Source organism: Pteropus medius, unplaced genomic scaffold, assembly GCF_902729225.1.
Source record: "Pteropus medius unplaced genomic scaffold, Ma_sr-lr_union100, whole genome shotgun sequence".
Taxonomy (NCBI): Eukaryota; Metazoa; Chordata; class Mammalia; order Chiroptera; family Pteropodidae; genus Pteropus; species Pteropus medius.
The window spans coordinates 704,611-728,603 of NW_024351543.1; the positions used below are offsets into that span (position 1 = coordinate 704,611).

The 23,993-nt window shown below is 36.1% G+C and overlaps 1 protein-coding gene and 1 pseudogene across 1 annotated transcript in view; both read right to left on the bottom strand.

Annotated features, from left to right (window-relative positions):
* The window catches only part of CCDC191 (coiled-coil domain containing 191), a 77,305-nt gene that overhangs the window by 33,986 nt on the left and 19,326 nt on the right, over nt 1-23,993 (bottom strand). Inside the window, exons 7-8 of the mRNA XM_039843049.1 lie at nt 22,849-23,002; nt 12,688-12,878 (exon numbers count right to left, since the gene is read on the bottom strand). Coding sequence (XP_039698983.1) covers nt 12,688-12,878; nt 22,849-23,002 — 345 coding nt within the window. The remainder of the gene's footprint in view (nt 1-12,687; nt 12,879-22,848; nt 23,003-23,993) is intronic.
* LOC120586925 (uncharacterized) lies at nt 4,066-4,184 on the bottom strand (annotated as a pseudogene).

Sequence of the window (23,993 nt, forward strand, 5' to 3'; positions counted from 1 at the left end):
TAGAGCAATGTATCCAGCTAAGCTCTTCTTTAGATATGAAGGAGAAATTAAGACCTTTCTAGACATACAAAAATTGAGGGAATTTTCTACTACGAGGCCTGCACTACAGGAAATACTTTGTCAGCTCATCTAAAACAAAATGACAAAAAAATAATACATAATTAGGAGTAAGTGACTAGCAGGCTGATAGAAGCAGAAGAGTACAACCCTAACTAAGAACAGGGCATTATAAGCTTAAATAATAAGGAGAGAATTGTTATAACAAGATAGTAATGAACGTTCAGCATACATAGGGACAAACTGAGATACATAGAGACAAATTGAGAAAAGGGGAGGATTCAAAGATTCAAATTCGTAAAGGGGAATGGAAATAAGACATGTGCAGAAGAAAATGGACGACTGTATATATATAACTATCCTTTACATACTTGTAATGGTAACCACACACCACAGAGTCAGAACTGAAGTATATAACAAAACAAGAAGAACCAGAGGCAAAATCCACAAAAGCCAACCAAAAAATCATCAGATTTGTATGGAAGCACGAAAGACCCTAAATTGCCAAAGCCATCCTGAGAAAAAAGAACGAGGCTTGGAGGCATCACTCTGCCCGACTTCAAATTATACTACAAAACGACAGTAACCAAAACAGCATAGTATTGGCAGGAAAACAGACACACGGACCAGTGGAACAGAATTTAGAGTCCAGAAGTAAACCCATATTTATATGGGCTAATAATTTTCTACAAAAAAAGCCAAAAACATACAGTGGAGAAAGGAAAGCCTCTTCAATAAATGGTGCTGGGAAAACTGCAAGGCCAACTGCAAAAGAATGAAACTAGACTGTTGTCTATCACCACACACCAAAATTAACTCAAAATGGATTAAGGACCTGTATATAAGACCTGAAACAATAAAATGCATAGAAGAAAACATAGGAACTAAATTCAAGGATCTTGGACTTAAAGAAGATTTTATGAATTTGACCTTAAAGGCAAGGGAAATAAAAATAAAAATAAATGAATGGGACTACATCAAACTAAAAAGCTTCTCCTCAGCAAAAGAAACCGTCAACAAGGAAAAAGAGACAACCATCCAAATGGGAAAATATATTTGCAAGCAACACCTCCGATAAGGGCTTAATATCCAAAATATACAAAGAACTCATATGACTCAATAACATCAAAAAAACAAACGATCTAATAAAAAAATAGGCAGAGGACCTGAACTGACACTTCTCTCTAGAGGACATATAAATGGCCAACAAATATATGAAAAGATGCTCAACATCGCTAGCTATTAGGGAAATGCAAATCAAAACCACAATGAGATACCATCTCACACCTGTTAGATTAGCTATAATCAACAGGACAAGTAATAACAAATGTTGGAGAGGATGCAGAGAAAAAGGAACTCTCATATACTCCTGGTGGGACTGCAAATTGGTACAGCCACTATGGAAAACAGTATGGAGGTTCCTCAAAAAACTAAGAATTGATCTACCATATGATCCAGTAATCCCTCTACTGGATATTTACCCCAAATACTTGAAAACTCATATTCGAAAAGATACTTGCACACCCATGTTCATAGCAGCATTATTCACAGTGGCCAGGACATGGAAGCAACTGAAGTGTCCTACGATAGATGACTGGCTAAAGAAGCTATGGAAAAATATACAATGGAATATTACTCAGCCATAAGAGATGAAATACTGCCATTTGCGACAACATAGATGGACCTTGAGATAATTATGCTAGGTGAAATAAGCCAGACAGAAAAAGTTGAAAATCACATGATATCACTTACATATGGGATATAAACCTAAAAACAACGAATGAACAGGACAAACAAACAGAGACTCATGGACATGGACTATAGACTAGTGGTTACCAGAGGACTATAGAGTAGTGGTTACTAGTAGGATAGGGGAGGAGCGGGGAGGTAGACGGGGTGAAGGGGGTTAAATATAGAGGGATAGGAAGAGTGTGAAGTGAGTAAAGGGGACCAATATATGGTAGCTGAAGGAAACTGGACTTTGGGTGGTAAACACACAATAGAATATATAGATGTCAAATTATAATGTACACCTGAAAATTATATAATTGTATTAAGCAATGTTATCCCAATAAACTTAATAAAAAATGAAAATAAAAAATAAAAAATAATTTAAAAAAGGGCAAATACCATATGATTTCACTTATATGTAGAATCTAAAAAACAAAATAAACAAACAAAATAGAAACAGATTCATAGATACAGAGAACAAACTGAGAGTTGCCAGATGGGAAGGGTGTTAGAGGCTGGATAAAACTGATGAAGGGATTAGGAGGTACAAATTGGCAGTTACAAAACAGTCACAAGGATGTAAAGTACAGCATAGGGAATATAGTGGATAATATTGTAATAACTATATGTATGGCATCAGGTGGGTACTAAACTTATTGGGTGGATGATTCTATAAGTTATGTAATTGTCTAACCACTCCACTGTGCACCTGGAACTAATATATTGAATGTCAACTGTAACTGAAAAATAAAAATTAAAAATTAAAAAGCCTCAGGAAATCTGAAAAAAAAAAAAAGCCATTTACAGCTTGTTATTTAGTAATATAAATGAAACACAAGTACAAAGGAATCCCAGAAATGCTCCACTTAGCTCCAGCTTATCCTTATATTTAAGCTAAATGGAATTGTTTTATAAAATTCCTCAGTGCAAAGGGTCTGCTCATAGAGGCGCTGATATCTCAAGACATTACTTCAGAAGAAAGAGTGACTGTTCTGTTTCATCATGTCACAAAGATATATTATTTTGATTACCATAAAATAGTTTCTGAGAGCTTTTAGAGGGAAAGGAGCAAAAATAATGGGTATATAAATAATTACTTTTTAAAAGATGAATGCATGAGGGATATATTCAGCTACACTTGGAAATCTAAGGAAGACAGAAGTTTGAAAGAAAGGGAAAGGAACAAAACTTAAGTGAAATGCCAATAATTAAGTATAAGACTTATAAAAGTCAACATGAAATTATGAGGATGGATCTTGTGAAAGAAGGACTTGGTCAGGGAAAGAATCTCTAAAAACGACTAATTTACTGAATGCTTAAAGTAAATGAGTGAAGGACTGCCTTGTGAAGGAAGATACTTGCTAAAACACTAGACGTGTGAAAGGCACAGACAGGCATTTGCTCTGATGGAACTCATTCAGAGTCTACTAGGGGGTCTGATTCATTCTCTTCTAAGGAAGAGTTCCTTTTGATTCTCGGAAATTTCATGAACATTAGGGGGCATGTCTGAATGAAATTGGAACTGCCAGCTACATTCCCTTCCCAAGGGGAATCTCTAATAGGAGACATTACGGTGGTAGCCAGTCGAGAATTCAAGCATAGCGTTCTCTGAGATCTATCTATAAATGGATGATTACTGTTTCTGAAGAAGTAAGGTGTAGAGGTTGGAATTTATGTCACATCAGGGGTCAGTTTCAAGGTTTAAAACCTAATACTATTTAGATACCTACTCCATTTTATCTTGTAAAGATGACTCGAATAAATTCTCTATAACTCTATTTGCATATCCATTTTTGTTAAATGTATATAATGCTTAACATTCCTCATGGACTTTTTGGGGTCATATAAAAAAAACATAAAGTTCTTAAAGTCAGTGAGTCAAGAGAAAATTTCTATAGTTGTTAAACACTCAAATGACTTTTAACTTTTTGATTGCCACCTCAGTAAGAAAAAAATGTTACACTATGACTCAATATACAATTTATGTGTGTATGTATATACAACCAAAACAAAAGTTTCACCAAACAACATTTACCCTTATTATCGGAGATGTACTTGGATATTTCTGTTCTAATCTATTCTATTTCTTTAAAAAATATAGTTCATCTTGAGCCTGATTTCAGGACCTACTAATGGGTTAAAACCCTTAGTTTAAAAAAAACTACTCTAGAGTCACAGATTTTTTTTTTTTTTTTTTTTTTTTTTTTAGGCGCAGCAACTCTTGGTTGACCTCACAGATTGCAGGGACCTTGTCAGCTTACAATCCCCTATTTTTTAGGCCTACAGCATCTGGTCTTCCTAGATGGTCTCCCATCCAAGTACTAACCAGGCCCAACCCTGCTTAGCTTCCAAGATCAGATAGGATTGGGCTTGTTCAGGATAGCACGGCCATAGACTAGAGTCACAGAATTCAACTTATGTCAGGAGTTAGATAAAACAACCAATTAATGAGAGCAAAGTCAATTAAAAAAAATGAATTTTGGGATAATACTAACAGCAACTCTGCCAGCACCATTTTTCATTATATTTAATTGCTTCTTTCTAATGAATTAATAATTGATACTCGAGAAATATTTGGTGATTGGGTGATGGTTTTGTAATGAAAGTACAATACCAGTTGTAATAAACATTTATATATTATTTTACTCTTATGGAAATAAATTAAATATCTGAGATTGAATAACCTTGAAATCAAAATTTTAGAATAAGAATAATAAATCAAATTAGCAACATAAGTAAGAACAAAGCTCTAAAAATATCAATGTATAAATGATGAAACAAACAAACAACCCTATAGCACTTTACTTAAGTGAAAATCACAAATTTCTCTGATTATGTTCATTGCTCTGATTAATGTGAAATTTAATTTACATCAATCTGCTCAGGAAGGCGGAGTGTGAAATTTACCTGATATATTATTAATTTCATGTTTTTACAGCATCAAGAGCCAAAACAACACTGAGGTTTTGACTGTCAAGGAAGAAATTATTTGGACATTGTAAAGAGGCAAAGAGAAAAAATATTCCTGTAAGTATGACAAAAAGACTAAACAGGAAGAAAATAGGTAAAAAAAAAAAAAAATGCATGTTCATTATAGTGCTTAGCGCCTACTCTGTAATGGTTAGGTAGGTGATATGAAGATACATTTAATATGCATGTATGTGGGTTGAAGTGGTAGGGTAGAAACACAGAAGCTAGGGATCCAGAGACAAGGCTGCATCCTTGCAGTTCACTTCAGCAGAGTGACACTATTCCAGATAAGCCAATTTCTATATATTTTTAAAAGATGACGTTAAAAACACAAATATTTCTGAAAGTAAAAAATCACTTAAATTTCTTAAAAGCTCAACCAGGTGTGATTTACTTGGGTATGCTAACATAAAAGAAATGGTTTCAGACACAGCTCCCAGATAATCAAAAAATGAAGAACAGAGTTCCTGTACAGAAAACACCCTGTCCTGGTATGCTTCCAAGTGAAATCAGGGAATTTCTGGCAAGAATATATAAACTGATCATCATAATTATATAACTGAATGCAGAGAAAGGCTGTTGCTAAAGACATAAGAATATAAAATATAAAGAAGTTTTTTTTTTTCTTTTTTTAAAATTATTATTTATGCCTACAGCACCTGGTCTTCCTAGGTGGTCTCCCATCCAAGTAATAACCAGATCCGACCCTGCTTAGCTTCCGAGATCAGACATCAGGCTTGTTTAGGGTGGCATGACCGTAAACCATGGACCGTGGCTCCACTGGGGTGCGAACCCAGAACCTTCTGCGTGTAAAGCAGACGTACTAACCACTACAATATGGAACCACATCCATAAATTTAAATTTAAACTATGCTACTTAGAATCAACACCTCAAATGATACTTAGTGATTGCTGCATATTATAGAACTGAAAAGTCAGAACACTAACCATATATGGGACACTGGGCCTAAATCTAAGCCTTAGATTTCATCTCAAAAATATTATCACCCTAAAACAAAAGCTCGACACTGACTATCCTCAGGATAAAAAGAAAACTTGAAAATATAACTCAAATTCTTATGTAAGGTTATAACACCATCTTAGGTTAATTTTAGATACCTAAAGAGTTTCTTCAATTTTTTTAAAAAGGAAATGAGAAATGGCAAATAAATAACCAATTACTAGTGATCCGATTGAGTGCCGAGATCTAATGCAGAATACAAAAACAGCAATAATGCAAATAGCTGCATTATGGATGCGCAGGTTCAGCAGGAATAGAAATGAAAAGCTAATACATTCAATAATGCACCAGGAAGCCTCCAGGAAAAAAGTGGAAGATTACACAATTGTTTTAGAGTTTTAAAGTGAGCCAGGCAATACAGGTTTGGTCCTCCTGCCTCTCTGATATACTTATGAGGAGCTTTCCCAGTTTCAGATGCCATGAAGTTTCTGGCTTCTCACCTGGATACCCAGGTGAGCATGGAGGGAAGGGTAATCGAACATGATTAACAGAGGCACTCCATAAACATTGCCCAAAAGAATGCTGAAATCAGGAGTGCTGACAGTCTATTTTTAATTCAATCTCCCGCCTCTAGGCTAGCTTTTGCCCCAGCCTGTTCCTGCACAAGCTGTTTATGTGGTTTACTAGTTTTCCCCTAAAGTGAAAAATACCCTCTTCTCCTTAGCCACATCTTGCCTCTCTCAGAAGATGGGGCCCATGAATTCCTATTTTTAAAAAGCTCCCTGGGGGACTGTAATGTATAACAGCCAAGTCTATGTCACTCCTAAGTATTTATCTTATGGTGCCTTCTGTTGCAATTATTTTTAGTATTTGGTACAATTTTTAACTTCTCCACTTAGATTGAAAACTCCTAGAAGGCAAGAATGTTTGACACTCCTTTAAGTCCCCCTCCCAGTACCTAAGAGAGAGTCTAGGTACACAGTAAGCATCAGTAAAGCTGGTTTACTGAATGAATATATATTATCAAACCGAATGAATGAATGAATAAATGAATGCCATGGTTTGAGGGAGATCAAAGGGCCAGTTTTCCCACAGTACAGCCTGCCACAGTACCCTCAAACACCCATCACTTATATTTTGGGCACTGTTTCCAGACAATCCTTTTTAAAGTATAAGTTTCCTGGAAGGGATAAAATATCAACTGATGATTAGAGTGACAAAGTGTGAGGAGCTTGAGGGACAAAAGGAAGAGATAAAAGCGTGTTCTAGGAAAGGCCCAGAGCTCTGGAACAAGATAGGGCAGGCCTGCAGGTGTTGTAGAGGTTAATACACAGAAGGACAGAAATGCTTCCCAGGAAAGAACTGAGAAATCAGGGAAGCAGGGTGGAGGAAGAGCTGGTGGAAGACTCTAAAACCTTGTTTCTTCCAATGTTGTGTAGGGCTGGTCATAAATTTAGGAAGGAAAGGAGAAAAGAGGAATGGAAGATCTGGGGCTAACTTTCAAAAAAGAGTGGCCAGATGATCACTTTGCAAGGTATATAAATGTCTAATCGCTATGTTGTATACCTGAAACTAATATAATATTGTACGTCAACTGCAATTGAAAAATATATTTTTTTTAATTAAAAAGACAGAGTGAGCAAATTCCTATTAGGAAAAGCAAGAGGCATTTTTAGAGAAATGATGAATTTTAGAAGAAATGGATGAGCCCTTGGAGTGGAGGTGAGACTCTCAACACAGGCTCAGTAAGAAAAGATGGTGGCTAAATCACGAATAAAAAGAGAGGGATTTGTTGCTGCTCTAGAGAGAAAGTAAGAATAAAAAGGAAAGAAAGGAAGAAAAGAAGCCCCAAAGGCTGGACCCTGAATTGGGGACAGGCCAGTGAAAGGAGACCCAGGTGGCAAATGTAGATGCAAAAGCTGTAGGATGAAGACACAGCTGACATCTGAGTAAATGGACATAGCAAATGATTTCTATCCAGGTGGATGGGCCACAGAACCATCTATGTTTTGTCAACCTGGTAAGAGTTTAGTTTCTAACCCATTACAGTAAATGCTCTCTATCCCTTGAGCTCACTATTTAGAAAAAAGGACTGAAAATATTATCAAGTTAAATTGCAGGAGAAGAAGCAACTGAGCTTTTCATTCATTCACTGACTTACTATTCAACGAATATGTATTGTGTCCAGTGAGCTACTGGGAGAACTCTAATGAGTATGGTAAAGAGGGTCCCAGCTCTCCTGATAACCTCAATCCCACTGACATTTCTTGGTTTCTGCTTGCGGTAGCTACCTTTGACTTTTTTTTCCACCTTTAATACTCCAATATTCCTTCTTTGAACAAAATCATGCAACTCAATATCCTAAATCAATCTCTAGAACAAAGAGGAACATGCAGGGAGCCAGGAATTTGTAGGAAAGCAACACAAAGTATCATTTGTATCTGATAGATCATGTATCATGTTTCTAGCATGACTCGTCATTTTCTATTTACATTTGCAACCATCTAAAGTAAATTGCAATACAACTGAAAAACATGGCTGTCTTAGGGAACCATCACCTGGATGCTATTTAACACAGCTGTGTGGGATAGGAAAAAGTATCTGACTCAGTCATAATCAGAGACCAGTCCCTAGTCCTGGACTAGCTACTCTTAACTTTATGACCTTGAGAAAATTGTTCACTCTCTCTGGATCTTACTTTTATCATGTGTAAAATGAGGGGCTGGATTAGATGATCCTTGAAGTGTCTTTCTGCTCTAAGATATTTTTGCTTTAAAATTTTGTAGTAAAAAATTATTATAAGTTAAATATTTTTTATCTCTGGCAGTTTAAAAAAAGTAGTACCCATTCTGAACATTTAAAAATAGACACCTGAAAATAATTTACAGATATGAGACAAAAAGTTCTGAGATCTTTAAAAACATTGGCACATTATGCTATTATGAAATCCCCATTTAGTGTTTTTATATTTAAACACTTTAATTGGAATAGAATCTCAAGTTCTTTAGATTTTTCCTTTTACAAGTTTCTTCTGGCATGTAAATTTCACAGGCCGCTTTTAACTTTAACATTCAGTTTCCATTTCCTTCACATCCTTACTCCTGTTGCTTCCCCTTTACAACACCTCTAGATTCCCTTCTTTATCCAACAAATCCTGCCAGCCATTCCTTTTCCAGTTAGACTATCATCCCAATCTATTATATCAAATTTTTTTTTTAACTGAAGATTTCCCCCAGCATACTGCAAAAAAATTAAATTGATTAGGTCACCCTCCTGCTTAAAAACCTTAAAGAATTTACCTTTATTTGCAAAAGAATACCTAAATCCCTTGTCCTGGAATTAAAGGACTTTTGCAAACTAATGAACTTGATAACCACATACATACTTGATGATCTCCAGCCAATCCAGATGGCTAAACTCCATGCCATCATCTTGTCTCCGCATTTCCACCTAGGAACATCCTAGTTAATCACGCAGAGCCCAGCTCAAGATCTATCTTTTTGATAAAGCCTTTCCTGGCACTATGTAGGAGCCTTCTCAGCCATAGTAATAGCAGCAGGAAGGGACGCATTACTCAGTTTATAATGCTACTCAACACATGTACTGTTTCTAGATCTTGTTCTCCTCACCAAACTGTGAGTAGTTTGAGGACAAGGGGCCCTGCATCAGTCTGCTATGTTTCCTCCCCAGGGCCTGATGCTGTCAACAAGGCTGTACAACTCCAGGGGGCACCATTCTCTTCTACATAACAATGCTTTTACATACTATTCATTCAATTTTTCACCCTGAGTGAATAACAGAATTGCTGGCAGAGAAGTGAGCACACAAAAGAATGTGAACTGCTCTCTCCCAAATAAACAAATGGTTCCTTTTACATCCACGATTTTGGTTCAAGAATGCAGTTAATCTTGGAAATGAACAAAATATATTTAACTTTAAGATGACAGAGCAAATAAAGTTTTATTTGAAGACAAATTCTGTCATTCACAAGAATAAGAGGGAGTTGATATAAAGGTGTTAAAACCTCTGGAGAAGACCGGGCAAAATGGCATAGATGACAGAAGCTTCACTCATCCTCTCTTGTGACCACATCAAAGATGAGATGGAAACAGAGCAAACAGCAAGCAGATTCTCCTAGGATCTACATGAACAGAAGCCCTACAACTAGGGAGAGAAATAAGAAATCACCCTGCAATGGTTGGAAGTAGGAGAGGACTAAGACATGAGGCTGCCTGGTCCCCAGTAGCTGAGTGGGACAGAGGCTACACCAGCGGAAGTTGGCAGCTGCAGATGCCTCTTAAAGGAACCGTATCCACAACTGGACTCTCCAGTGATGGACCTGCTCGCTCTGAGCAACGGCACTGGGTTGGCTGCTTGGGGATCACTAGGAACTTACAGGGGGGCATTGAGTGAGGGCCAGAGGCGAGGCTTTCTACTGACAGAAGTGCTGGCAGTATCCATGGCTCCTCTCTTGAGCCCTTTCCCCTCCCAGTGTGCAATGCCGCCATAGCTGAGCCGTCATCAAACAGGATAACAGAAGTCGTTCTGCCCAGAGGATTCCCTGAAACTCTGCCTCTCCCAACGTGCAGCCCCACCCAAGCCACATTCAATTGTGTCACCGGTGAGTCCATTGTCCTTGCTGAGCAGCACCAAAACCCACACTGGTGGCATCTGGCCTCAGTTTCTGGTGTGGCTTCTTGAAGTAACTATTAAGCACAGCATCTGTGGACTGCTTGCTGAATCTTAACAGGTGAACAAAGAGAGCACAGGCTGGTGCTAAACTTGGCCTGCAGCTGAACCCCTTTCAGGACTGTGCTGCTGGACACCTACTACACAAAGTCATGCTAATGAGATTGGGAGACTTAGGAGCTTTGCCTAGTACATGGAAACAGACACAGAAAGGCAGCCAAAACGGGAAGACAAAGAAGCAGAAACCATATGAGAGAACAGAACAGAGATCAAGGAAAAATGGAGTCAAGCAATCTAACAGATGTAGAGTTCAAAACACTGGATATACAGATGCTCTATGAAATTAAGGGAAATTAAGGGAAGTGAATTCAGAGAGAACTATAACAAAGAGATAAACATAAAAATGGAAATGGAAATCATAAAAGGAAACTAGTCAGAAATGAAGAATATATTATCTGAGACGAAGAGTATATTAGACGGAATGAACAGAGTGGATAAAGAAGAGGATCAAAACACTGACATGAGAGAGCCAAGGACATCCAACCAGAATGCCAAGAAAAAAGTAACCAAGAACATAATAATAATTGAAGGAGCCTATTGGACAAATTTAAGGGTAACAATATGTCATAGGGGTACCTGAAGAGGGAGAACAAGAAGTCGAATATATATTTGAAGAAATAATGATAGAAAACTTCCCTCATCTGGTGAAGGAAATAGACATACAACTCTAGGAAGCTCAGAGAGTCCCAAAAAAGATGAACCCAAAAAGCCCTACACCAAGACACATCATAATTAAAATGCCAAAGATTAAATACAAGGAAATAATCTTAAAAGCAGTAAGAGATAAGCAATTAGTTACCTACAAGGGAGCTCTCATAAGTATGGCAGCTGACTTCTCAAAAGAATCTTTGCAGGATAGAAGGGCCTGGCACAAAATATTCAAAGTGTTGAAAACCCAGGATCTACAACCAAGAATAGTTTATTCAGCAAAGCTATCATTTAGAGTCAAAGGACAGATAAAGAATTTCCCAGACAAAAACAAGCTAAAGGAATTCATCAATACCAAGCCAGTATTACAAGAAATGTTGGAGTGACTTCTTTAAGAAGAAAAAACATGTATCAAAAACATGAATAAAAATGATAATAACTACATTCCTATCAACGAGTACCTCAAATGGAAAAAAATTAAGTGCTCCAACCAAAAGATAGAGTGGCTGATAAGAAAACAAGACCCTTACACATGCTGCCTACAAGAGACTCACTTCAGATTAAAAGACACACACAGACTAAAAGGAAGGGGATGGAAAAAGATACTGACTTGATGGACCTAGAGGGTACTGCGCTGAATGAAATAAGTCAAGTAGAGAAAGACAAATATCACATGATTTCATATACATGTGGAATCTAATGAACAAAATAAACGACAACAAAAACAAAAAAAAACCCCTCATAGATACAGAGAATATTTTGAGGGCTACTAGATGGGAGGGGGGTTGCGGGGATGGTGAAAAAGGGCAAAGGGATAAAGAAGTACAAATGGATATACAAAATAGTCATATAAAGTGTAGCATAAGGAAAATAGTCAACAATGTAAAAAATACGTCAGGGGGAAGAGATACTTGATTTAGTGGAGTGACTACTTTGTGAGTTATGTAGCGAATCACTATGCATGCAACTGAAACTAATATATTCTTGTATGCCAACTATAATTGAAAAAACAAAACTAATTGAATTGTACAATGCAAATATGAGCAACTAATTGTCTATTATACTTCAATAAAGCTGGGGCAAAAAAGAAAAAATCCTCTATACAAAGTGGAGAACAAAAGATGGGGGAATGGGAGGAATCACTCTTGGCAGGTCTACCCTCCCAGATGGATGTTCCCTGTGTCCCTAATTAATATTCTATGTGCAGACAGTGATTTCTACCAATGTGAATTACTGGCATATAAACCAAACTGTCTTTTGAATTGTAAGATGGTCCAAGTGCAATGCTACTACATCAAAGGACAAGGGAAAAAGCATAATATTTGCTTCCTTAAAAAAAGGAAAGCATGCACATTAGTATATTTTAATCAAATAATTTTTCTGCTTATAATTTTCAGTTAAATTTTTCTAGTTTGGGATATAACACAGGAAAACAGTGATTACCACATTTTCTACATGGATGAGATGATTCCAGTGAACAGTATTTTTAGAGTTCATTTCTGGATCCTTCATGAGGAAGGATGTCCTAGATAAACATACTAGAAGGATTTTCAAGGCACAAATAATAGTACCTGTTTTCTTCCCGAAGGTCATTTTCCATGGCTTGAGTCTCCCGCTTCAACTTCTGAGATCTTGTGTAGTCTCTCCAGGCATGCAGGACCTTCAGTTGAAACTTCCAGTCAGACAGGGTCCCAGCTTTCCCCAGCTTAATCTTGTGATCAAGAATCAGCTTGTGCCAGGCAGAGAAATAGCGTTTCTGACACTGCAATGGAAACATTTAGAAAATAACTACTGATCAGCGCTAGTGTTTCTAACATCTAATAGAGCCCTCTCTCCTCAGATTTCCCTCTTCACACTTTTTCTGAAAAAAACTAGGAACTGTTGTTTTGATGGAAGGGGAACAAAGCACAATTACTTTATGCTAATAATGACAAGAAATATTCAAGTCATGCAACTGAGGCAGTTTCATTCTCATGACTTAAACTAGCATATTTAATCCTCATTGTAAAGCACCAGTTCTATGGGAAGCTGGAGTAACAGTCACATCTAAGATCTAAGTTAAGGGGCCTGTTTGAGAGGCTTGAAAGACCTGCTTCCAACAGTATCTCCCTCCCACGCTGTCTTAAAGTTTAAACGACTAATCATTTAACTAAATCTTGTTACTAACACCGCTGATGTCCTGCACAAACAAACATGGGAGATCCCATAAGAACAGAATGGGGTCTCTATTCCTTGGAAACAAAACAGCTAAAATGCAATAGCTTCAGTTGGGCTATGATTGACCATGATACGGCCTTGGTGAGTAGGCCTACAGAGACTAGCTACTCAGCCTGCTTGCAACCTCCATTACATGTATCTGACAACAAATCAGATAAGGTCTACTGAGCCTGAGGAAATCCTCAGAAAGCACTCATGGTCCCAGTCCAAGAAAATCTCTGAGATCTAGTCCTTGCTTACATCTTCTATCTTCACAGCAAACTTTGTTTCGACTACATCAAATTAATTTCAGCTCTTGGCCTTACATCAACCATGCTGCTTCCTACTTTTCTATCAATGGCCATATTAATTTCTTGGTCTCTTTTTGCTCTCTCTCTGCCTGACTACTTCAGGAGTCACCCTCCTACTAACAACCACTCTCCCCATACACAAGTGCCCTTCTACTGTCTTCCCAGAGCAACCAATCCTTTCTTCAGTCACAATACTCATCATCACCTGTGTATTGGTTTCCACTAGACTATGAGCATCTGGAAGAAAGGTACTGGGTCCAATAAACAGGAATGGAAAATCTGGGAGTGGTACCAAGTATGGGGAGAACTAAAATAGAAAGTAACTTCATAGGAAGTGACTTTGTGGGAGGTACAAGGGATGCCTGATGGCTAGTTTTAAGAATTAGGGTCACCCTAATTTACTGCATCTTTATAAAAATACTTATCTTTCACTATATCGATATTTAGTAAGCACCCACCATTATGTTTGAATTTGGGAACTCTGAACAAAGTTGTTTAAGATATAATCTCTACTTCTGAGAGTTTATAGGGAGGGAGAATATATATTTAAAAGACCAATAACATAAGGGAGCATATGCTAGAATTCTTAGAAATAGCCCATTCGGCCACAAATATTTTCATAGGAAACCAGTTATATTTCCATTTAGACAAACTACAAAATATTGTTTATTTCCCATCAGGAGAAACCATGGAAAACTTTAAAAAGCCCTTGTTCCTTTTCCATTATGTCACACAAGAGTACATTTTTCAGACTTTTGCCTTAGATCCAATGGAAGGAGAGAGAGGAAGGGAAGAAGGGAGGAAGCCAGGAATGGAGGAAGGGAGATTTGCTGAATATAGCATATGCCTTCAGTCATAACAAAGAAAAAAACACACAGCTGCCAGGTTGAGGGGGTATGCTTTTCCATTATTAATTTTTATCTATCTCACGAAATATAGCATGAAAAAAAAAACAGTATAAACTTGTGTGCTATAGTCAAAAGAACATATCCTGTGTCTACTTACCAGATTCATTGAAGAGGTTCCTCTTGAATGACTTAATTTGAACTCCTAGGCTAATTCTAATGATGAAGTAGCACAAACATAATCTACCTAACAATAATAACATTATTAATAGTGCCCTTCTTGGATTTCTATATTCCTTTTCTCTGTAAAGTTCAAAGCACCCTTCATGTACTATTTTATTAATTCGTAGACTATCATTATAAAATGGAGACTGAGGATATTATTATGATTTACACCTTACCAAGCTAAACTTCAAGTATGAAAGGGTTAATAACTAAATTTACAAAGTGAAGAATTAGTGGTAGATCTAAGGCTAAAACTAAAACATTCCGGCATCCTGATGACTCTAATCTCTTAGGAAAAAAGTTTCTCCTAAAAAAAAAAGCAAGTTCTTTACTTGTTTTATTTTGAAAGAGAGAGAACTTGATATATAATTTACTATGGGTAGAAAAGCACTGCTAGAACTTGTCTGAATTTAAGAGGGAGAAAATTTGAGTTTATAAACGCTATAGTCAATATATTTCTTTAAAAATACTTAAAGAAACTTTACGTAAACTTAAACTTTACTTAAGTTTAAACTCTGAGAGCAAAATGATCAGTTTTAAAGGTCTATCATTCAGTTTCACTGCACAGAAATTAATAGCAGCAAAATGACAGACTCATACAGCAATTGCTTTCTTGATTTTTTTGGGAAAAAATTGTTTTTTTTCCCCTGCCTTCTCAAAATACAATCCTATTAAAATTTAAATAAAAAAATAAAATTATGAATCAAGGATAACTGTTCAGTTATTCTTTACTCACAACCAATATTATTCAGGCAAACAGAAATACCATAAACGTGCTTGGAAAAAAATATTTGGGGAGGGAAAACACTGTCCGTCTTCTCTGGGAAAAGATGCTAGCTAGCACTCTGCTTTATTTAGAAGGGACAAGAAGGGGTGTACTCCATAGTCCTGATCTATTTATTCTATTACGCAGCTATTCCTTTTGTTCCCAGGTCAGTTTCTACTCTGCAGTTATTATACACTCTGGAATTACAATAGTGCTTTATCCCTTTGCTCTTTGAAACAGAACTATTATTTAAAACTACAACTGGGTTGAAAGAGGAATATATTCTTTTTAAACCGCAAGAACTTAAAGTTTCAACTAGCCAGACAAACAATTAGTCTGACCTACCTCCATTTCTTACCTAGTTCAGTTATTTCTGCACGTTTTTATTCTGATAGATTTTCAAATATAGTTATGCATTCTTTTATTAACTTCCACATCTCTTTACATCGTTGTGGCGATAATTAAGGCTTGGTACAGGTTAAAAAAATACTGAAAATCACTGTGGGAAGGATTGTTCCGAAGTTATATCTATAATAATTTTTAAAATAAAATACTACAAAGTGAAATTTAGAAACTTTCTCAGTGAAATGCTTTTCTCCTCTCAAAATCTTCTACAAGACACCATTTGGTTGTTAAGGATTCCACTCAAGAGAAGAAATGACAGTTTGCCCTGCTAAATTTATTACCTGCACTGAAGTTGCCCTCTTTTTGTTGGCAGGAAAAGCTCTTCCCTGAAGTGTAATCACACTGCTGTCACCGGGAATGATTGACGTTAGGTGGAACAGCAATTTGCTATCTAATCTTCATTGTAATTCTAACCCTGTCACTAGAGATGCTTGTTCTGATTAATAAGTGGGTAACTCATCAAAATTCCTCAGCTATTTCCCTTTTGTCAGAAAGCTCAGTGATAATTGCATCAAAATTCTCTGTCATAGAGAAATAAACAATGAATTGTAAAGAGGACAAAAAATGTCAACAAGTTTACAATTTATTTCTGCCAAATGGAACTAACTGTAGTGCCACTAGTGGTCTAGGGTAGTTGGCTACACTCCCCCAAGGGCTCCAAAGGACTCCTTGCTGTTTCAGGCCAAAAGGAACAGATACCCTATTACTACAGAGAAGCAATCCCCAACTTTTTCCCTTTTGGGAATAACTATAGCTTGGCAAAAGACCCCCCAGACTACATGAAGTGTCTGGGTGTTCGGGGGAAAAGGATCTTTATAGTGACAAATAAATGCCTCTGGGAAGGAGCAGCACTGAAAAGAAGCACCCTGTGAACCACCCTATTCCTGATTTTTATAATTTTCAAAAGAAAACAGAGGAAATCATTGCGTCCCTTATCCCCCAATCACATATATACCTATAAATAATCACATTAGGGAAAATACATTCAGTTCTCACCACACAGTGCCAAGACTTGCATTTACTTTTGAGTTCCAAGGAAAAACCTAGAGGCCTAACCTTAGACAGCCACTGCTGTGTGAAATGCTACCTGTGTCTACTGGGTATAGACAAAAAGCCACTTTTGTTATATCCTGGAAGAAGAGATGTTCATTTTATTTTTGTATTTACATTTTTTCTACATCCTTTTATAAAATTTAAAAATGCTATTACAGAAATTTAACAAATATACCCCAAAGCAGAGCAGAATAATAAACGCCTCACTCAGCTTTAAAAATTATCAACATTTTTCTAATCCTGTTTCATCTCTCCTCCACCCACTTTTTTTTTTCTGGTGCATTTAAAAATAAATCCCAGACATTAGACATTATATCATTTCACCCATAAATGCATCAATATGTATTGCTAACTTAAGGATATTTTGTAAATTCTTAAATCCGCTAAGAAGTTTCAATCAATAATATTACTGTAATTATCTAATTCTGCTTTACTTTAGAAGTAGTAGAATTTCAAAAAGCAATTGCTTAATCTTGCCATATGGTAAATTCTTAAACAATAAAACTCTCTGGGATCTTTTTAAGTAAAATGACCATATCACAGCCTACAACCTGACTATTCATTAAGATAAAGTGCCTTTTCCCAACATAGCCTGGACCAGTTTTCATGACCTCATGTCTTTAAGAGGAAAGGTTGACCTATCGTTGCCAATAACCTCTTTCCTTTCCTTTTTCTTCCCCTTTTAGATCTTCCTCCTCCTCTCTATGATTCTCCACTCCCTGCCCATTCTCTCCCATTTCCAGCCATACACATGCATAAACTATGTCAAAAGTACGGCTTACCTCAGAATATATTAGACAAATGCCTGATTCAGCTCTAGGGTAGTCTGACAGTAAGACAAAGATGTGATGTCATTTGTTCCTCATCCACATGCTTCTCAAGATCCTCATAAACATTCACCTGAAATATCTAGTGTTTAGGGGAAAAAGATATTCTTCTCTGTACAAGTTTAGAGAATCGACTTTATTTATGCCAAAGGCTCTTTCCTTAATTTTTTAAAAGCAGAAATTAATCAATATTTTTTTCAAAAGACAAAAAAAAACTATACATACATGAATGAAACCTTTGGGATCGAAAAAGCCTTCGTGGTATTTTGAAATGTAAAAACACTATTGCAATGTTTTGGTAAACTGGCCTTCACTGTCCCTTCTGTGAGAATGGGAAACCTGGATTACTTGTACGGTGGAGGTAAGAAAGAATATAATAAAATAAACAACCTCCTTACCAATACTAAAATTTTACTCGGAAATTTTCCAGAGAGTTGCTACAGAAAATAACATATATAACGCTTCGAATCCTAAAATGTATACCACACATGTTCTTGGCAGTAAGCTTCAAGGAGAGTTACATTAATTCCGAAATTCTTCATGTGTGTGCCCAACATTTCCCTTTCTCTGTAGTTTTATTTGCAAAGAGGCTTTTCCTTCATTTCCTTCCCCAAACAGAGAACACTGCTGAGAGAATGGTTGCTATGTTTCAGCTCAGAAAAGGTTTTGCTTTAGTAGTGTGTAGGCAGTCCTGATGAAACTAAGATCTTTGGGAAGGAATCATACTATAGAAATGAGGTACTTAATCGCAGTTTTCAACATCTTATCAGAAAAAAGTCCAGGCTTCTTTTCCATATATCTCCACATTTCCTTGGTTTAGTTTGGGGTGGCCTTTCAGAAGGCGTTATTCCACAAACAGCATTAACAACTTTGGGTCATTATTACCTTACTGCCTAAGAGAAAAACCCAACCAAATAAGCAATTTTGGTTTCCCCACAGAATTAAGATTTAGGTTAGTGTCAACTCATCTTTCATTGTTCTCTTCAATTTTCATAAGCAGGAAAGATCAGAGACTTTCCTATTAAGGAAAAATAAAATGCATTTCAGAATAGGGTGAGAATTAAGAAGGCCATTTTCCAAACGGTATAAGAATTTCATAGTTAATCTCTTGTTGTTTCTGCTAATTAGCAATGACATGTAGATTGCTGAACCTCCCCAAGAGATTTCACCACAAGATCAAAGAGAAAATAGGATAGCCTAAAAGTAGAACACTTCTATAAAAAAATACATGTTTTTGATAAAACAAAAAGATCTAGAAATGAAATGTGTGGGGAAGATGGATAAATAGTGCTGTACCTGAACTTGTGTTTTGATAAGAGAGCCTGCTCTGTTTTTTTCAGACAGTTTCCTATTAAATATGATACAAATGTGATAAGAAATTTTTGGGGGGAGCAGATACAATCCAGAGTCAAAGCACAAAGAGTACAGGAATTAAAGGAGCCTGAACTAGAGCAACTCCCAGAAACAAATACTTTAGTCTTCCCGCAAGTTCTTTAGATAGCCTGCTGCTAGATTTGTGCCAGTGAACCACTCTGAGGGTGCTGACAAGTGCTTCCTGTTATCTAGCTGCTCACTCCGAGGGAGCTAGGCATATCCCCGCTTTTTATCCTGTGGTCATATTTAGGCTGCTGAGTATCCAAGTTTCATTACCCAAGGGCAGCTTCAGGATCCTTAAGAACCAAACTAGGAATGTAGACTGGGACCAAGATAATGTGGACTAAGCCTTGTTACTCTAGTGGCGTTAACCAGAGGACCATCTGTCTCCAGCCAAGTCAATGTAAAAGCCTGAGGAGATTGGTAGGTAGATTTTTCCCAAGTCTCAGTGCCACTCATATACACTGGAGAAATCTAAGTTAGAAGTTCAGTAATAATCTTACAAATGGATAACATAATCATACTGAAGGGAAAAGAGAAGAAAAGAACTGACCTAAGTAATTTTGAAAAATAATATTTTGGCTAAATACAAAAATATTCAAAAGGCTAAATACAAAAATAACTGTATAAATATTATATTCTAATTAGTAAATTTGTTTTTACAGCAATATGGGTTAGCAATTCTGAAACTATAATATAATAAGATTAAACAAATAAGTAAATATATTTTATATAATAAGCTTCAGGTTTCTCACTGTCAGAGAAAGAAGTCATAGACAAGCAAAAAGGGAAGGCTACACTGAAACCTATGGTGCTGGATTAGAGTTGAAATTAGACGGATATAGATAGATATAGAAATAAATTAGTTAAAAATAAGGAAGGGGGAAGGATAGCATGATCCTTGTGTTGTTGCGCTAGAATTAGAGGTATCAGCATGAACTTATGGATTTTAATATGTATACAGATAGACAGACACAGAAATAAACATAATGTGTGTGCATGTGTGGGTTAGTAGACATCCATACATTTCCCAGTACTGTTTGCTGAGAGGGCCCAGAAACATGACACCCCAGTAGCAGTGAGCACACCTAGCACCCAGGTCTTGGTTTCTAAATATTATTCTCCAATAAAAGGAACCTGGGTTCCACGTAGAAGTGGTTGAAACCAAGGTTAGGGCAGGGAAAATACAAGAGCCTGAAGTATCTCGTGGTGACAGAAAGAAAGGAAGTGCCCCGAAAAGGACGGTAGCATTTTAAAAGGGCAAAAGAGTCAACCTGAAAGATTTTGGCCAAAGTTAGAACACTCTGAGTAACAAAGTGAACAACAATAATATTAGATTATAATCCACAGAATAAAATAAATATTTATGACCCTATACTGATACTAATAAATAACTGAATAAATGAATAAATAAATATATGGGGGAGAAGGGCCAGTTTTTCTTTCTAGAAGACTTTCGATTAATAAATGAAGAAATGAGAGAAATACAAAATCATCATTAGACAAATACCACATTAATAATTGTTACAGGCAAGAGTCACCAATGGATGCTAAAATTAATAAGTGAAAGTAAGAATAAGCAAGATAGTAGCATAGTTTCATAATATTTCCTCTAAGACATTTATGAATTACAAAGTGAAAAATAGTAACTTTCCAGTGGGGAAGCTCATCAGATACAATGTTAAGTGATAAAGGTTAACATTAACAGTAGTAAGACATATTAACATTATGTAACCCTTGATATAATATACTGAGAAGGGCAGAGCATCACTTCTTGTAGTATTCTTACCAAAAATGCATAATATCAATCTAAGCAGAAGAAAACATCAGAAAACCCAAGTTGAAAGGCATTCTACAAAATACCTGAGTAGTACTCTTCAAAAATGTCAAGATCATAAAAGACAAGGAAAGAACTGGGAGGAGACTATGGAGACATAACAACTAAATGCAACATGAAATTACGGATTGAGTCCTAGAACAGCAAAAGGACTTTAGTGGAAAAACTGGTGTCACTCTAATAGGATCTATAGTTTATGATATTTAATGGTATTGTACCAATGTTAATTTCTTATGCTTATGTAAGATACTAACACTGGGGAAAGCTGGGTGAAGGGTATTCAGAACTTTGTGTACTATTTTTGCAACTTTTGTGTATGTCTAAAATTATTTCAAGATAAAAACTTAAAAACAATAAAATATAGGTTCAAATCAATCAGAAACTGTGGCAAAGTGGAGATAGTTTACTTATAATCTCTTATTTTTAAATCCACTGGCTGGTCTTTCTAAAACTGAATAATCTGTTTTAGTAGACCACTAATTTTGTAAAACTCTTTATATGTTTCTAAAATTCATATGCAGCACTTCCATCTAAAACATACATTATTTCTTCTTGAACAGTGGACTTCAATAAAATTTAAAAGTTAATCATATTGGGAACACATGTCATATTCATCTCTCATTGGTTGGGTAACATACCATGGCACTTTTCCTTATGCCTTCTCAAGATGGTCCCTGAGTATTCGTTTCCCTTCCGATTTTCTTTCAGAAATCTGAACTGTTAATGCAGGAGGACATAGTAACTCCATCTGTCTCATGAAGGACGCAACATCTAAGAGTCTTTGCCAATCTTTCTCAAAATGTTAATCCCAATTCTTAACATTTCCTCCTACCACATTTCCCTCTTTATTCCTAAAGCCAAAACTCTGACCAAACTCTTGTTGTTTTATATCTGAATAATTATGACTTCTTGACCATCAGTCCAAAAGGCTGCCGTCAAAAGTATCTAGCTTTTTTAAGAACATGCTTTGACTACTTTATCTTTTTCCTAATCTCTTAGTTACCCATATCATATTCAAATTCCTAGTACTGATTTCCAGGGTCTTTGCAGTCTATTTTACATTTATCAAGCTCCCTCAATATCTTCTTGCATATCTTTTCTCTTGTTAAATCCATTCATTTATGCATTGACTCCATTAACGTTCACTGAATTTCAGAAATGCTGAAGGCCCTGGGGTAGGGATGTTATAGGAGATACAAAATATACATATTTATCTTTTCTCATCCAACCTTCTCATTTACAAAGTACTTTCCAAGTACTTTCAAGTACTTTCCAAGTACTTTCTTTCACTTAAAATGTTATAAACATCAAGTTCATACTATTATCAATCCCACTTCACTGAAAAAACTTCTGCTTAAGTGGCATGCTCATTTGTCAAAAAAAAAAAAAAAAAAGGCCAGTTAATTTTATAAGAGTGAAAGTAAAGAGAGGGAGAGAAGAGTAAAATAAAATGCAGACTAGTAAAAGGAGAAGCACAAATATAAGTATATCATTGCTTTAGGATCTGAGCTAAAAAGGCAAAGTGACTTTCTGAATAATTCTTTTGAATAATCCAGAACACAATGGTTTGTAAGACTGTCAAAGTAGAAGCCAAGCTCTCAAAAACTCCAAAGATCTATACTGGTAGTTTTATTCTGAAATGGGTAATTTAGGAAGATGATTCAAATTCATTCCCTGATTTCCCAGGATTACACAGAGTATATAAGAAGAGCACCTGAGCAGAGTATTGGAGCGCTGCCCTGTGCACCAGGCATCACAGAACAAGCAGTGTGGGAAATTTTGGTATTTGTGATGAGGCTCAGTTGGGTTTAGTGTTACTTTGTCCCATCTCTGATGCATACCTTTATCATTTGTGCTACAGAATGCCAAATAAAGAGACATTACAATTCCCACCTGGTGATTTTCCTTGAAAGTTTGGATTAATAACTCTTTCAGTTTCTTCTTTCTTTCTTTTGGCATCTTTTCTTCATCCAGAAGATTATGAACACTTTGAAACATGCCTCTTTCTGGATTTTTTGGAGAATTTTCTTCTTGCTTTTTCTTCTCTCTATTAATAACAATTTAAAAATACATATATGAACAATAGACTTAATGAGTAATTACAACTTACCATAGTGGAATGAACACTGCATTTTCCATGAGAAGACATCTGTCTTTGAAACTACATAGTAGGGTAATTTTTTTGAGCCCCAGTTTATTCTCTTTTTTTTTTTAAAAAAAAATAAAATACAGACTAAATGAAATAAAATTATTATGTACTCTGAAAAGAAGAAAGCTCTATAGATATTTTAGTAAATTTTTAATTGAGTTTAACACTGAGTAACATTTTGATCAAAATTTGAAAGTTAACAACTACTAGGTATTCTCTAACATAGACATAAATTCTGTCTCTTCTTATTGTCACAAAAAAGGACCCTCAGGTAAGAAAGAAATATTTTTACAACAAGGCTTTCACGAGGTTTCTAGGGAGAAAAATAACAAATGAATCAGATGTTATTGAGTAAGGAGAGAATGGAATTTACGTTAATTCTAAAACAGCTAAAAAGAGAAAAAACAGAACTTACTAACAGTATGGAAAAGGCCTTCAGGTAAGTAATGAGAATCTCTTAGTAACTGTTGCTCATCTTTCTGATCATCCTCTTTCTCACTCACCTGTTTATTCTTTCTCATCCAGATCACCTCTCTTATATTCATAACAGCTCATGGCCATCACCTTCTTATTGGAGTATATTAAACTACATAGGTATGTGTATGTGTACAAAGTACACATACTATTAATGATGTAGTCAATAGCTAGGCAAGAATCAGAATTCATGGGTTTTGGCCACAAACCAGCTGTGAAAACTCACGCAAGTCATCTAGTCCTTCTCAATATCATTTCATATTTGTGGAAACTGAAATTGAGAAAGGATACCAGAATACAATGTAGACGTTCTTTAATTCTCATACAAGGGGGCACTCAATGTTATATCTTATTACTCATGATGTTAACCATCACTTAAGGTGGCTTCTCCAGTGCTAAGCTGCTATTTCTTCCC